Source organism: Notothenia coriiceps, unplaced genomic scaffold (assembly GCF_000735185.1).
Source record: "Notothenia coriiceps isolate Sejong01 unplaced genomic scaffold, NC01 NC01_scaffold00008491, whole genome shotgun sequence".
NCBI classification, from domain to species: domain Eukaryota; kingdom Metazoa; phylum Chordata; class Actinopteri; order Perciformes; family Nototheniidae; genus Notothenia; species Notothenia coriiceps.
Genome location: NW_011341192.1, coordinates 25,886 through 40,965, shown reverse-complemented (window position 1 = coordinate 40,965; position 15,080 = coordinate 25,886). Strand labels below are relative to the sequence as shown.

General features: G+C 41.8%; 2 protein-coding genes across 3 annotated transcripts in view; both read left to right on the top strand.

The window, feature by feature from the left end:
* arhgap25 (Rho GTPase activating protein 25) overlaps positions 1-5,130 on the top strand; it is a 20,126-nt gene extending 14,996 nt beyond the window's left edge. For both annotated transcript variants that reach the window (XM_010770180.1, XM_010770181.1), the window contains exons 6-11: positions 1,056-1,188; positions 1,308-1,381; positions 2,151-2,272; positions 2,480-2,634; positions 3,039-3,532; positions 4,560-5,130. In XM_010770180.1, coding sequence (XP_010768482.1) covers positions 1,056-1,188; positions 1,308-1,381; positions 2,151-2,272; positions 2,480-2,634; positions 3,039-3,532; positions 4,560-4,761 — 1,180 coding nt within the window. In that variant the 3' untranslated portion in view covers positions 4,762-5,130. The remainder of the gene's footprint in view (positions 1-1,055; positions 1,189-1,307; positions 1,382-2,150; positions 2,273-2,479; positions 2,635-3,038; positions 3,533-4,559) is intronic.
* A 3,904-nt stretch (positions 5,131-9,034) lies between these two features.
* On the top strand, positions 9,035-10,974 carry bmp10 (bone morphogenetic protein 10). The gene is made up of 2 exons (XM_010770183.1): positions 9,035-9,425; positions 9,911-10,974. Exons 1-2 carry the CDS (start codon positions 9,035-9,037, stop codon positions 10,972-10,974), a joined length of 1,455 nt encoding a protein of 484 aa, XP_010768485.1.
* Positions 10,975-15,080: the final 4,106 nt, after the last annotated feature.

Below are 15,080 nucleotides of genomic sequence, written 5' to 3'. Positions count from 1 at the left end.
TAATAAACCAAACCGTTTGTAAATCAGTCAAGATTTCAGCGAGTTAAGAGTATTTTTGTGCAGATCACTCACCTTACAACAGATACCATAACGCGAATCAGAGTAACTGTTGACTGTGGCAAGATGGCGGCCGGTCAGCTACGCTGGAAAATCTCCCATGAGCCATCTAGTTTTTATATATATCTATGCCCTCGGCCCCCAGCGCGGAGAATAAACAGAAGGGCAACCATGACAACCATGCTTCTTCGCTGCTTTTGTGGAGGAAGTTACAGCGCCACGTACAGGCTCCTGCATATGTACTGCAGCTTCTCCAGCGGTTGGAGCTAAACGGAGCTGCTCGTGTTGACAGACACTATCCGGTGAATATTGCGTGTGGACGGAAGCTTTTTTGCGATTGCGTTTGCGATAATCCTATGCATTTAGCCCATAGGTTTAGCCGTATTCGTCCTTGTGTGGCCGGGCCCTTACATTCACAGCATGTAATCAAGCAGACTGCAAGTAAATTAGTGATGTTACTTTCACGAACGATCCGATTCTTTTGAACAGCTCTTTGCTACGAACAAAGGGAATGGAGTCTTAATTGGTGAGAGCCGTTCTTTTCCACTCGCCTTTACATGAACAGTGAAAAAGCTTGATTTTGTTCCCCAAGCGTATTCCGTGAAGACCCGCCCCTACTCTGATTGGTTAGGTTTAGGCCGGAGTAACTCTGATTGGTTAGGTTTAGGCAGGAGTGCCTCTGATTGGTTAGGTTTAGGCAGGAGTGCCTCTGATTGGTTAGGTTTAGGCACGAGACATTAGGTCTGGCAATACAGTCAATCATTATCCTGATGATTATTTCGCAGATAAACCTAGTAACCCCGCCCCCTTAAAAATGGGTCTTTTGAACGGCTCTCGGAAAGGAACAGAGCCATAAGATCCGGCTCCCCTCATAGAGCCGTGATTCCCATCACTAAAGTCAATGATGCATCAGGAAAAATGCATGGAAGCGTATTGTTTTTTATTTAGGTTACACAGTATTTGCATGTTAATTGTAGAATATGTGTCCTTACCCACAGTGACACAGATGTCCACACGGTGGCGTCTCTGCTCAAATTGTACTTGCGCGAGCTCCCGGAGCCCGTGGTGCCCTGGACTCAGTACCAAGACTTCCTGGACTGCACCAACCTGCTGGACTCGAGCAGCTCAGAGGTACGTTTGGCTGCAGTATAATATATATACTATATAATGTTCGAGTGTACATGTAGGAGAGGTCATGTGGTATTTTGTGAGGCCTTGTTCTTTAATCTTTTCCTCATGTATCCTCTCAGGGTTGGAAAAAGTTGGAAAAACAAATTGCTCTTCTTCCCAGAACCAACTACAACCTTCTCAGTTATGTCTGTCGGTGAGTACAAACTGGATTGCAAAGCATTATGGGACATTCCTGGTTAGACAATGAGGCCAATTAGGGCTATAACAAAAAGGTTTACAAATGAAGCTTCATATGTACTGTATGTCATTGAATGTTCAATATATTCACCATAGATATGTATATTTTGTATCTTCATTTTAAATAAATGGATATATATTGGATTAAATACATTCGATTATCTAGTTTAACCATTAATGAATATATCACATTTTACTTAAAATGTGTTGGTTTAGTCAACATAATTAAATGCAGATTGAGGACTGAGCTCATGTTGAGGGTGTGTGTGTTTGTGTGTTTGAGAGAGAGGGGTTGAGAAAGTAAAAGGGGAACTAATGTACACATTAACGTACTCGTAACAAGGCTTTGTCCCCTCCAAACATGTGATATTTTTGTGCTATGACATTACGCATCCACCACTTGAATCTAATCCTACAGATAATATAAAACTAAGTGGATTTATAAACATAAACAACTACATTCTGGTCAGCTTTTGAATGCTGAATTACAATTTCGACGTCCATGTTATGAGCTAAACTTTGAACAATTTGGTACAGCCCGTTAATTTCTGTTTAGAGAGAACATCGTTGTTCAATGACACATCCCTGAGGAAGACACTTTCCGGTACATTTACCAGATCCTAAATCCCTCTTGTTAAAAACATAATCCAAATGTTCTTCTGAGATCAGTTTCCGTCCCAACTAATATTAAGACCATCTGCTTTCTATGCTTTCTCTTTTTGCAGGTTTTTGTTCGAGGTGCAGCAGCACTCCAGTGTGAACAAGATGAATGTGGAGAACTTGGCCACAGTGATGGGCATCAACCTGCTCAAACCTCAGATAGAAGACCCCATCTCTGTGATGAAGGGTAAGATAACACACTGCTGACCAACCAACATGTGTGCAGATGTGTGTTGAAATCATGTGTCTGATATTCTGGTCCCAATTAGGCTTATACTTCTCTCTAAAAGTCGTTATTACTCAACATCTGGAAAATACTTTTTAAAAGATAAAAAGAAAAACCGGAAGAGAAGACGTTTTGATGATAATCTTTCCAGGTTTGTTTTCTTCACAGCGACTCCTCAGATCCAGAAGCTGATGACGGTGATGATCCGACAGCACGAGGCTCTGTTTCCTCTCTCCAAAGATGTTCTTCCCTCCCCGCCTTCAAAGAAGGCTGAGAGCAAGAAGAACACGCCCCGAAGCTTCGTGGGCTGGGAGTCTGCAGAGGTACGAGCACATTTTTGTCCAAGTCACAAGAAAGTCCCAAATCAATGTTCCTTTGGTAAAGAAAGACAAGTGCCAAAACACATATTAATGGGCAATTTATTAAACCTGTTCAAAAAGTATGACATTTAATTTACATAAATGTTGATAATCATTGAAATAAATGTACTTTCTGTGCAAAAAAACAATGCTGTCAAAGCATCAAAGTACATAGGCCTATATTGTATTGTAACACTGGCATGAATATTAACTCAATATAAATAATACATAACATAATAAGAGATTCATCATAAAGTTCCTTGAAGTCTGGGATCTGTTAAAAACGCTCCATATCATATTGAACGTGTCACATTGTGCGAGGAAGTAGATATAAATCTGTTATTAATCTTCATGTGCTTTTGTCTCAGATGGGAGATGCTTCTCTGTCTGAGTCTCCAGAAGAGGAGGAGGATATCGACAGTCCGGGTCCCAGCAGAGACTCTTTCAGCCCCCTGATTCCTCAGCAGGACCCCCGAACCCCCACACCAGACGGCTGGTCGGGAAGCCCCCGAAAACGCACCCAGACCCTGCCAGCCTTCAACTGCCCGCTCACTGGGATGGCTGCCAAGGCGGACGCCCTGAACCGCTGGAGCCAAATCCAGGAGAGCATGGAGGAGAAGAGTGGGACGCTGTCAGAGGACATTTTTAAGATGCTGGACCTCCAGAGTTCAGGGTCTTTGTTTGGAGGGGGAGAGGAGAAGTTAGTGGCCCGAAGAGGAAGTGACAACACAAGTTCTTCTTCTGCGGGCCCCCAAAAACCAGACAGTGACCCCCAGCCTGGGTTGTCCACACAGAAGAGAATAGGGATCCTCACACCCACCAACAAGCCGGAGCAGAAGACAGACAGCCAGCTCGTAGAAAGGTGAGGAATTACACACCAGAGACCCTTGCCATTAAAGAAACATGTTGTAGGCTACACACTTTTCAAGTTTTAAGTTACTATCACTGATAAAGCAGTTATTTACCACAATATTATAACAATGTTGTCTAATGGAATATTGAGGTGATCAATATCTTTTGAGGAACTATTTTAGCTTAACAACCTTGAAAACAACCAAATCAATTTTGGTTTTGAGTAATTTGTCTGTCGCTTAGTTTTAGCTGGAAGAGTTTAACAACTGACATCAAATAAAAGATCTCTAGTGGCTGGAAAAGGGTCAATCACTATCATGTGACCTGAGCTTCTGCTTTACCTTGAACAAATTACAACATTGGTTATATTAAGTAAATAGTATCTTGCTGAACAACATTTGGCATTATCTTAACCTTTGCTTTCCATAGAGCTTATTTCAGTACAATAAATGAACAATGGGTTAACAATAAAGTACTATCTCACCTTATCTAATCTTATGGGCAAAGAAAATCCATTTGCTTTATGTCATGGGAACCAGTACAATGCTAACTTTCGGTTTGGCCAACACATCATGTAATTCCTGCTGCACTTTATTAAAAACTTGGATCTCAAAGGAGCAGCATGCAGTCCTTCAATTCTAACACCAAGATTAAAGTGAAACACAAGATTGAAATCTAATTATATTCAGAAAACATTTCCTGTGTGGCACCTGCCAGAAATTGTGTCTTGAACTGTTGACAACTAATAGTGTTTTATGTCCAGCGCCATTTTGTTCCAAAAATAGTGTTTCTTGTTTTGGGAATATTGCAAAAATGAAAGTTAAATGTGGACAGATGACTGGCCTAGAATCAAGAAAATGACACTGACTTCCAGGAAACTCTTGTTACAAGTTGATTTAGATTGAAAACAGGGGAATTCAATCGGGGACTTTTACTCAATATTCTTGGATTTGTTTGTTTTTGCTATCACAGAGACTGGGCTGTTTCCAGAATAGATTTATGTGTGAGCCTCATGTGTCTCTCACCGTCTCTTGCAGTCTGCAGCGGGAGAACAAGGAGCTGAAGGCCATGGTGGCAGAGCTCCAGTCTGGCCTGGAGGCCGATCGCAGCAAAGTGGCCACCCTGGAGATCTGCCTGAGAAATGCTGAGCGAAGCCGAGACGAGGCCCAGAGACGCAACAAGGAGCTCCAAAGAGACATTCAGCAGTTCCTCCCTAAAAAGCCACAAGATCCCACCTAACGGTTACTTTAAGACTCACTCAAATATAGATTTATGACTCTGCAAACTTCAACAGAGCTAATTTTGCATGAAATGGTTATGCTATTTTCCTCCACTGGATTGTTTCCATTTGAGCTCGGTTTAATAGAAGATAAATGATTGGCTCATTTGTTTGTGTCTGTGAGGAAGGTTTATCTGAATATTACTATTTACAAAGAAAGACTACTGCTACTGCTGTCCTCGAAAATGAAAGGCTGGCATAGACTGAACACTTTGATTAAAGGTCAAGTGGGCGGATATGTATATTTTAATGGTGAACAGCGTGTATCCTATAAGTGAAAAGTCCATTTCGTTTCAGTGGTAAATTAATAAAACACACATTTACATGTTTTTCTTGATGCATGAAAACAAAACCTTTAGTATTTGTACATTATTGCTAAGATGCAAATACAACGGAATAGCATTCATATGAAGCAAAAAGCAGAAATAACGGAAGAAAAATAAAAACAAAAACAATGTCCTGTCATACTGATGAAGACACCTGAAAGCTGAGGATATTGTGCATGATTGTAGAAACCGCTAGCAGGTGATACATCATAACTGACATGGCCTACATCCATGCGTATTGAAGCTAAATGTTAGCATCAGCCTGCTAACAAGCTAACACTTATTACTCACACTTATCATGCTGATATTTAACATCAGGTATTTTTAGGTGTTATCCATTTTAGTTTAGTGTGTTGGCATGCTAACATTTGCTAACATAGCAACAAAGATACTCTGAAACGAAATATATATTATATAACATATTGCATAACAAGTAACGCCAATGGTACAAAATGGTTTAGGCTACAATTCCTGTCTCTAAAGTGGGAGCGCTCTAAGGTATTTATATTTAATTTGCTATTTGAGAGCTTACAAGCCTATTTATCATTATAGAGATGAAATAGCTAGGGCGTTATGATCACTTCTTCTTCAGGGCAGGGAAGGCTACGCAGTATGCAGGCTACTGTCCCGCAGCTGCTGCCTCTCTGTTGGACTCCGGTGCTGCACATTACTCATGAGACGTTGTAAAAAAAGAATGAGTGGGGGGCAAAAGCACTAACGCCCCGTCCACACAGCAGCTTTGAAAAAATCTTGAAAATCTTGGAGGTGGGTGTGTCTGAAAGCTTGGCGATTTTTTGCGACCAACAACCAATCACATGAATCTCCCGCCCCCGACATACAAAGCAATAGCAATGTTAAAACGAAGTAATCTGGATATAAACTCCCCAAACATTCATTCCCAAAATTTTTTTAAAACTGCTGTGTGGACAAGGTGTAACGGCCCGTCCACACAGCAGCTTTAAAAAAATCTTCCAACACTTCTCTGCCCATCCACTTTGAATGGGTTGACGTCACTTTGCCTCGCTTTTCGCCGAACTGCATTGTGGGGAAGCAAAGCGAAGATTTCCAGGATTTCCAGGATTTTCAGGATTCAAAAGTTGAGCAATGTTCAACTTTTGAAGCTGAGGTGGAAGCGTCAGCCAATCAAATCCCGTTTATGATAATCTGACAGTACAAGCGCTAGCCATTCAAACCGCGTGTAAACTGGGAAAGACGGTAGCAAATCACCCGGTTCTTTACGACCAGACTATTTACTGGGATACAAACCGGAGGAACCAGGCATGGAGGGAGGTGGCAGAGACAGTGGGTGAAACTGGTAGGTTTTCGCCTGTTTGGGGATTTTATATCCAGTTTACTTCGTTTAAACATTGCTATTGCTTTGTATGTCGGGGCGGGAGATTCATGTGATTGGTTGTTGGTCGCGTTGCTCGCAAAAAATCCCCAAGCTTTCAGACACGCCCACCTCCAAGATTTTCAAGATTTTTTCAAAGCTGCTGTGTGGACGAGCCGTAACCACTCCGCCAACGCCACAGTCACCCCCGCCGTGCGGGCCGGATCAGAATGTCTGGCGGGCCGGATGTGGCCCGAGGGCCACCAGTTGATGGTCACTGCTACAGTCTTCTAAAGAGATGGGGGTGTGGCGAAACCCACGTAATAAGGACAGGAAATTGAATATAGAAATTCTCCCCTACCATCTGTTAGTTTTTCATACATTTTCCATCCTAAAAAAACATACCATTGTGGGGGAAACACAGATGAAAACCATAACATTTAGATATTTAATATCAGCACATAATACTGTATGTGGGGAGGATCAATCCTAAAATAGCAGGTCTTTCCTGTATAAATCCACATTTCTTACACCCTTAGGACCATAATACAGAACATATGGATGGGACTGTCTGCATGAATGTGTGTGTGCTTGTGTTTTTGAGCAAAAGAACATTTCCATTATCCAGCCTTCTTACGGTCATCAGGAAGATGTGTTTAACAGAGTGAAAGATAACAGCACGTCTGTCAATTGTCAGCCTGGCAGATGGGTGGCAGCGGCAGGAAAAGCTCATTCCTTCCCATCTCTGTGACGCGCCACAATCAGGAGTGTATCTGCAGGTCACGCAAAGAAGCTCAGGAATGAAGGACAGTTGTGTAGTGGGATGAGGGTTCAGGTGACGATGAGTAGATTTATTTGAAGAGTTGTTATTAATCTGATCAGAAAACATCTGACCAGCCCCTTGACTCCATGTTGGTAGCACTGAAAGTGAGTACCGTGTATTTACAAAGTGGCTTTGGGAACCATTGTCACTAGGTGGTGAACAATGCAAACGTTAACAAAAAAAGAGAAAGTGAAACAGGAAATAGCAATAAAAAAACCTGTTAAATCTTCACTGAATGCAACATTATAGGAAAAAGTGCATAGGAAACAGGTGGTTTTGCTTCTTAAAACTATTGACTGACAGTGTTTTTGACAACTAGGAAAATATGGATTTAAGGGTGAAAGCCACAGCTGCAACAGTCACATTTACTTCCAGATTTAAAGGCTTTATTGTCGTAAATCTCAGGCACCTCCAACAATGCTAGACACATACCCGATACATAAAAACAAATAAAAAAGGGCAAGATTGATTTACTGCAGGAACATAATATTGCAATAATAAATGCAGGAATAATTACAATATATAACAAATGTCATAAGATAAAACAGAGTGTTAAATGACATATACCTTACAGTATAGTGTTTTTTAAGTTTTAAGCCAACATTTTGGTCTATAGGTCAATACACTTAAAAGATCTCAGCGAGGGAACATAACAATTCAGAAATGTAAAGTGGGGCCAGCCCTTGTTGTGCCTTATAGGTACATTAAAACAATTATGATTATGTATTTCTATGGGTAACCAATGTAGATTGCATTGTCAGTCTAGCTTCTGCATTTTTTAAGTAGAACTTCTTGTGCCCAGACACAGTCAATTTACCAAATTAGGAAGTAAACACAAAACATTTCAGCAAGCATTAGGGAACAAGAATGCTTTTTTTGTACTACTGTGTTGTGACTCACAGTCAGTTCTGTATCATTCCTCCTTGATCATTAAGGCCTCACACCTCATTGCATTTCCATTTCAATGTGGACAAATATCGTTTAATAGATACCTCCTATTACATTCAATGATATCAACAGAGCCTAGATGTATTTTGTCATAAAGAAATGGTCAAGCTTGCAGAACTCCACCATTTACAAAGCAAATAAACAAATGAGGAATATCAACCCTGGAGCACCCACCCAAACAAAATAGCGCTTCCACAAGGAAGAGGCTACAGGACAGTGTTTACAAAATCCTCATTAAGGAAGTTGTGAGATAACACACGCTCATGTGCCTCACACAAAGTTAAAGGCACGCGCACGCGCACACACACACACACACACACACACACACACACACACACACACACACACACACACACACACACACACCAGCAAAAGAGACCATAAGCACTGAGCAATGCAGAGCCCACCATATCATAGATAAGGGACAAAAAGAAAGAGCTGGGAAGAACAGAGCAGAGCACAGAGAGACCGAGACAGGAGAAGACACAACAGAGATGACTCGGACGGACAAAGCCAAGCCCTGGCCACCCTGTCACCGGAACTGCAACCCTTTTGCAAAGGACATCAAAAGGTGTGCATGAAATAAATGCTGTGAGATCTGGAAGAGAGCAGTCAGTGCGAGGGTCAACACCACTAACGTCTACTGACAGGGATCTAGACCTTTCTTTGCCTATAGATGAACTGACCACAATTTCGATTAATATTTGGATTAAGGCATTCAGAAAACACAATTATTTTTTTGTTTTACTGGTGCCTCAGCTTATCTAACCCCAAAGGGCATAAAATAGAAAGCTGCAGATTTTCCCATGGCGAGCATTTGGGTCTCTCAACTGGGAACGATCTGCAGCTCCAAGACTTTGCTGGTGCTGTTTTCCATCCTGCTGCTCCAGGGTCTCTGTGGACTGAGCAGCCCTATCTCCAACACCAATCAGAGGCATCAGGCAGACGGGCATGGAGGGGTGGTGGATACATCACTGCTGGAGCAGGACAACAATATAAGCATGCAGAGCCTGTTGCAGAGCCTGAAGGAACAGTTTCTGCGGACCTTTAATCTGTCTGGCTTGGATCCTCAGCCCCTGCCTCCTGGAAGCACAAGGGAAGAGCCACCTGAGTACATGATGGAGCTCTACAACCGTTTTGCTAATGACCGCACTGCCATGCCCACTGCCAACATTATCCGCAGCTTCAAAAATGAAGGTAAAGATCCAGTGCTCCATTTGATAATGCCCCTGTTGATCAAATAGATTGAGTCAATTTAAGAGCCACCTTTTACTTCTTCGTTGCTGCCATGTATTATTTATTTTCCCCATCACACATAGTAAGATACTTAGAAAAAGGGTCTTCTTGTGTATGTTAAGTTTTTAATAGATTTAAGCTTCAAGCTTGTACGAACTAACATTTTGTTTTAAATTCCAATCCTTAGTCATGACCCTTTTCCTTGTTAGTTCTCAGTGCAAAGCAATGTCCTTGCACTGATAAGTATGTCAAAACATGTCAAAAGTATTACTCTGAAATGGAACTACTTCCAATTACATAAATATCATTGTTTAATCTTTTCCAAATGCGGATGAAATTGAGGATGAAATTAGGTTAGGATATTTTTGCAAAACCCAGCTGAAAACCTTATTAAAGAAACAAAATAAACCAAAGCTCAACTTTGACAATGTATTTATCTTCCCTAGATTCATCTCCTTGTGGTGTGGGTGTTGGAGGAGTGAGACGTCACCCATTACTCTTTAATGTGTCAGTTCCCCATCATGAACGCATCACAGCGGCAGAGCTTCGCCTCTACACACTTGTCCAGACTGACCGCCACCTCTATGCTGGAGTCGACCGAAAGGTGACGATCTATGAGCTGGATTCGCATATCGTGGATGACAACATGACTGATGACAATACTTTGAGAGGAGATGTATTGAAAGAGGAGGAAGAACGGATAGAGCTGGTGGAGTTGGCTTCACGGCAGGTCTACGGCACCGATAACAGCTGGGAGGCCTTTGACCTCACTGCTGCTGTTCAACGTTGGCGTAATTTGGACTATGGCACCACGCATCGGTTGGAGGTGCACATTGTAAGCATGGCTAATGAGGAAAATGTTCAAACCATGACAAAGGACAACAAAGACGGACTTGAAGGGGATATGAAGATCGACACCAGCCCTGAGGAGAAACACAAACCTTTGCTGATTGTTTTCTCTGATGACCAAAGTACCGATCACCGGGATGACAAACGCGAGCTGAACGAGATGATCGACCACGAAACCTCAAACATGGTTCTTCAAAATGACTTGGGCCTGAACGATCTGTGGGGGGAGCTGGGGAAGGATGAGGGGGATGAAGAATCAGAGCCAGATGAAGAGGAACTAATCCAAATGCGCTCCAATCTGATCTACGACACGGCATCTCGCATTCGTCGCAATGCCAAGGGAAACCACTGCAAGAAACAATCTCTGTACGTAGAGTTCAAGGACATTGGATGGGACAGTTGGATCCTCGCCCCGACTGGTTACGATGCCTTTGAGTGCACTGGCGTTTGTTCATTCCCACTGACAAAGCATGTCACGCCCACAAAGCATGCCATAGTCCAGACTCTGATCAACATCAACAGCCCTCAGAAGGCTGCAAGGGCTTGTTGTGTGCCCACCAAGCTGGACCCCATCTCCCTGTTGTACTTGGACGACACAGGCATAGTCACCTACAAGTACAAGTTTGAGGGCATGGCGGTGTCTGAGTGTGGCTGCAGATAGTCCATGGTTTGAGGGAGTTTTACTCATTGTAAAGTCTAGGAAAGACACAACAATAAGCTGAAAAGGGAGGTCAGCCAAAAATGTCTGGCAAGAATCTCTGCACGAGTTGCTTTATGAGACTGGAATCGTTCATTCACTATTTATGAAACTTTGTGCGCAGATAGAATGAAGACAGATAGAATGAAGACGGTCTGCTGCGGATCAACAGTCAACATGTTGCCGGTAGGGATGCCAAGGTGTGTTGTCATAGAAAGAAAATGCTCAAGATTTCACATCCTACAGTCAGGCGGCTTGGTGGGAACCAGCGGGCCATTCATCCCCCTCCCTCTCTTTTCCACTGACATCTGTCTTCCTCTCCACTTATCTCTGGCCTCCCCACTCGATGCAAACACTAATCAGCACTTCATGTGTCCTGGCGCAGTGGAATGACCCCCCCTGAGGCAACCTGACAAGACATGAACTCTGCGGTCCGACCTCCTGCCTCCTGCAGCCTCCTGATACGTAGGCGCTGTGCAAGGGCTCCTAGTGGCAGGGTTATCTACCCCAATCCTGTTTCCCACTTCACATGCCTCTTTTCCACTCCCCCAAGCTACAGTGATAGCAAGGTGTGGGGGGTTGAGAAACAACACTCAATTTGGAGAACTGAACGGCATTCTGGGCAACTTTTAAGATGGTGGGATGGGGGAGTCGGACAGGACATAGGGGCAGGGGTTGTCCACATTCCTGGGCAACAAACAATCTGAACTGCAACTCTGTGATGTGCCGCCAGCATATCTCCAACTCATCATTTGACCCTTCCATCACTTTTATGGTAAATTGTCTTATTTGGACAGTTATTATCTGCAAGCGAAACTCAAGAGTGGACTTGGGGGCACCTAATCATGTGACCATAATGGATACAACCCGAAGGAAATGCAATCACAGAAATACTTTGTTTAAAAGACTTTCGGAACCTCTGCTGCTTGTCTCAAATAACACTATTTATTGTTCTAATTTATTATTTTTTTACAACAGAGTAGATAACTTTGTATGTACATTTGTAAGTTACTTAATGTTAAGAGGTTATTTTATCCGTGTCAATGCCTTTGCAGAAAAAATATGAATTCTGTTGGGAAGAGAAATGGTAACAGTTTCTTAAAACAATAAATATTTAACATATCCAACATGAACAGTCTCCTTAACTGTGAACTAAACCCTGATCCCTACTGTTTCTTTAAGGGAAATCACCCAAGAAATGTCATGATCTAACATCAAGGTGAATGTTAATATTGTGGGTCAAATGCCACGCTAATGGTTTTTTTCACAGTTATTTTTCCACATTATCAATCATAGCATCTTGTCCTGTCAACTTTCCTTTCTATTATTTGAAAAAGAAGCTGATACAATGCATTGCTGACATTCAGATCATTTAGTCCGACAGTATCAGCTCACAGGTCATAGTTCATACATGACACACAAACAAAGAACCATGGGAAACTGAGTGGAGTGGCTCGCTAATGAACAACATGGATGGCTGACAGCTAGCAGATGCAGACAGCTTTGATGGAAAACCTGTTCACAAAAGGGAAAATGTGAACGAAAAACCAAAAAAATATCCAGTATCTGCTTCAGTTTCCCCAGTTTTTTCTATGAAAGTGAACTAGCTTGTAAGGGCATAGTGTTTTTCCTTTTGTGTATCAACATACATTGAAGATAAATAAAAATTCAGATCAGATTCATGCTCTGAAATGTGTAAACTATCTTGTTAAAAATGTGGGTCATAGAAGTACTTAATTAAAAGTGAGATGTCTTTGCTCTGTCTGGTAAATTACAATGCCAAAGCAGAATTAAGGTTGAATAGGATAAAGATGAAGATAGACAAAACGTTTTTTGTTGACATATTGGGAAGTATCTTCAAGCTTAGCTTAGCAGGATAAAATAGCAGATTTAGCATTGAAAAAAGGTTGTTTACATTATTTAATGCTCAAATATCATCATTTTAGATCTGTCTTTTGTAATTCTGTATGTCTGAAATACTTTTCAACATTATGTTTATGAAGAACAACAACCTACTAATTAAAAATGGTGTTGTTTTCATGCTTACATTCCTAGCTTTACAGGTCAGACAAAGTTAATGTAAGTAAGCGGCTTCTCAAAAAAGGTTTCTTTATAGGTAACTGTAGGTAGACTGACTAATGAGCATGTTGTGAATACCTTGTTTGTTTGTAGCCTTTATTTAACAAGGTGAAAGCCCCTTGAGATCAAAAGATCTCTTTTTCAAGGGTGACCTGCAGAAAGGTCCCATGTCATGCTTTTCCGGTTATTACCCGTCCCCTTGTGTGTTATGAAGGTTTTTATGCATGTAAACGGTCTGCAGAGTCAAAAACCCTCAAAGTACACCCTGTAGCAAGTAAAACTCTAACACAGAAAAGACCTCCCCAAACGACTCGTTGGAGATTTCTCATTTTCTTCCTGGGTACTCTGACGTGGGGATACCCAGAGGCCACACCCTCTGCCAGCCTTTCACGAAACAAAGCTTCCCAAACCTTTCAGCGATTCATGCCGGATATGTACAGCGTAGGGCACTGAAGAACGATGCTGTTCCTACTTTGTTTGGACCAGCGGGAGATTTGGGTACACAACCTGTAAGTATTCATTGTTGTTTGTGTATTTATGATGTTTAAAACAAGCAAGGTATCTACCACGACTGTTCAAATGGGTAAACGTTTTTCGGGCTACTAAGTTGGGATCGCGGAGAAATGCTCAGACAGACCTATTCTCACAGCGTTATAAACCTTTCTCTTACTCAATATCAAGCCACACTTATTGTTTTTACTTCAGCTGTGAGTGTTTGTGTGTGCTCAGGATGAGTTTTGCTTGTTCTCGCTGTATCGCCGAGAGGCTCGTTAATGCGATCTGCGGCAAGGAGCGGAAGCCTGTCCGCAGATCGCAGCAACGAGCCTCTCAACGTCCCGACCAATCAGAGCACACTGGGCTCAGAGGGAGGGGGGGCAGGAGCTCCAACAAGCCGTTTAGGACAGGGAGTGAATACCGGTGAATACACATACTTTACAGAGATGCTGTATGAGAAACCAATGTGAGTTTGGAAAATTGCACAGTGTAAATCTATTTTAGTATACCTCAACAATGGAATTATGATCAGTAGAAATGGCCATGACATGGGAGCTTTAAAGCCTTTATGCTAAGCTAAGCTACAGTAACTGTCTGCTAGCTTGCACTTTTTCATCTAACTTTCGGCCATAAAGCCAATAAGTAGATTTTATTTAAAAGGATTTTGCAACCCATGGCCAATTCTAATTTAGTAAAAAATTAGGTTAAAGGTGGGATGAATATAACTTATGCAATCATAAAACAATGTGTATATTGTTAATAAAGAATTATGATAAGATAAGATAAAATGAACCTTTATTAATCCCCGTGGGGGAAATTCAGTTGTACAAAGCAGCAATAGGGTAAGCGTGAAAAAACAGGACAGCAAAGATTCACACAGATTAATAAAATCAAAAATAAAATCAAGAAAAAAAAAATAATGATGATAATAATAATAAAAGACTATGAAATAGGAGATGAGTAAAAATAAGAGTAAAATAACTGTCAGCATATTTAAGCAATAGCTCACGACAGGCCTCCGCTTCGCGTCGGGCCGAACCACGCCCATTAGCTGTGATATAATGAGCATATATCACGGCCTGAAGTGAGCTATTGCTTTTATAAAACGGTTACCAAGTGTGGCAATATGAAAGAAAAATACACACTCTAATTTAAATAGTTTTTATTCGTAAATAACGATGTTCAAAATAAAATAGTCCCTCCGTTGTCTTCTGCATGAAACATAGTGCGTGGTGGTTGCTATGCAACAACACTAACAGCTATCGAACATATTAGACAGAGAGCGTTGATCCATTATTTGGCTATTTATTTACATTCGTTTTTCTATGTTGCCGTTTATTGTGCAGCCACTGAAAAACTGTCCAGCATCAGTAGAATGGCTTACGTGGTGACTTGTATAGGTTGAGGTTGTTCTAGGCTGTTGCTTGGCGTGGCGAGAATATTGCTCCACTTTCTCCGGTCCCCGAGATTGGGCTTCCAGTAGCTCTGGAGAGACC

Bases quoted from the DNA above. Each gene is read 5' to 3' on its own strand.
- bmp10 (XM_010770183.1), top strand. From the start codon at position 9,035: ATGGCGAGCATTTGGGTCTCTCAACTGGGAACGATCTGCAGCTCCAAG. The intron at 9,426-9,910 runs GTAAAGATCCAG...TATCTTCCCTAG, and splicing joins CCGCAGCTTCAAAAATGAAG to ATTCATCTCCTTGTGGTGTG.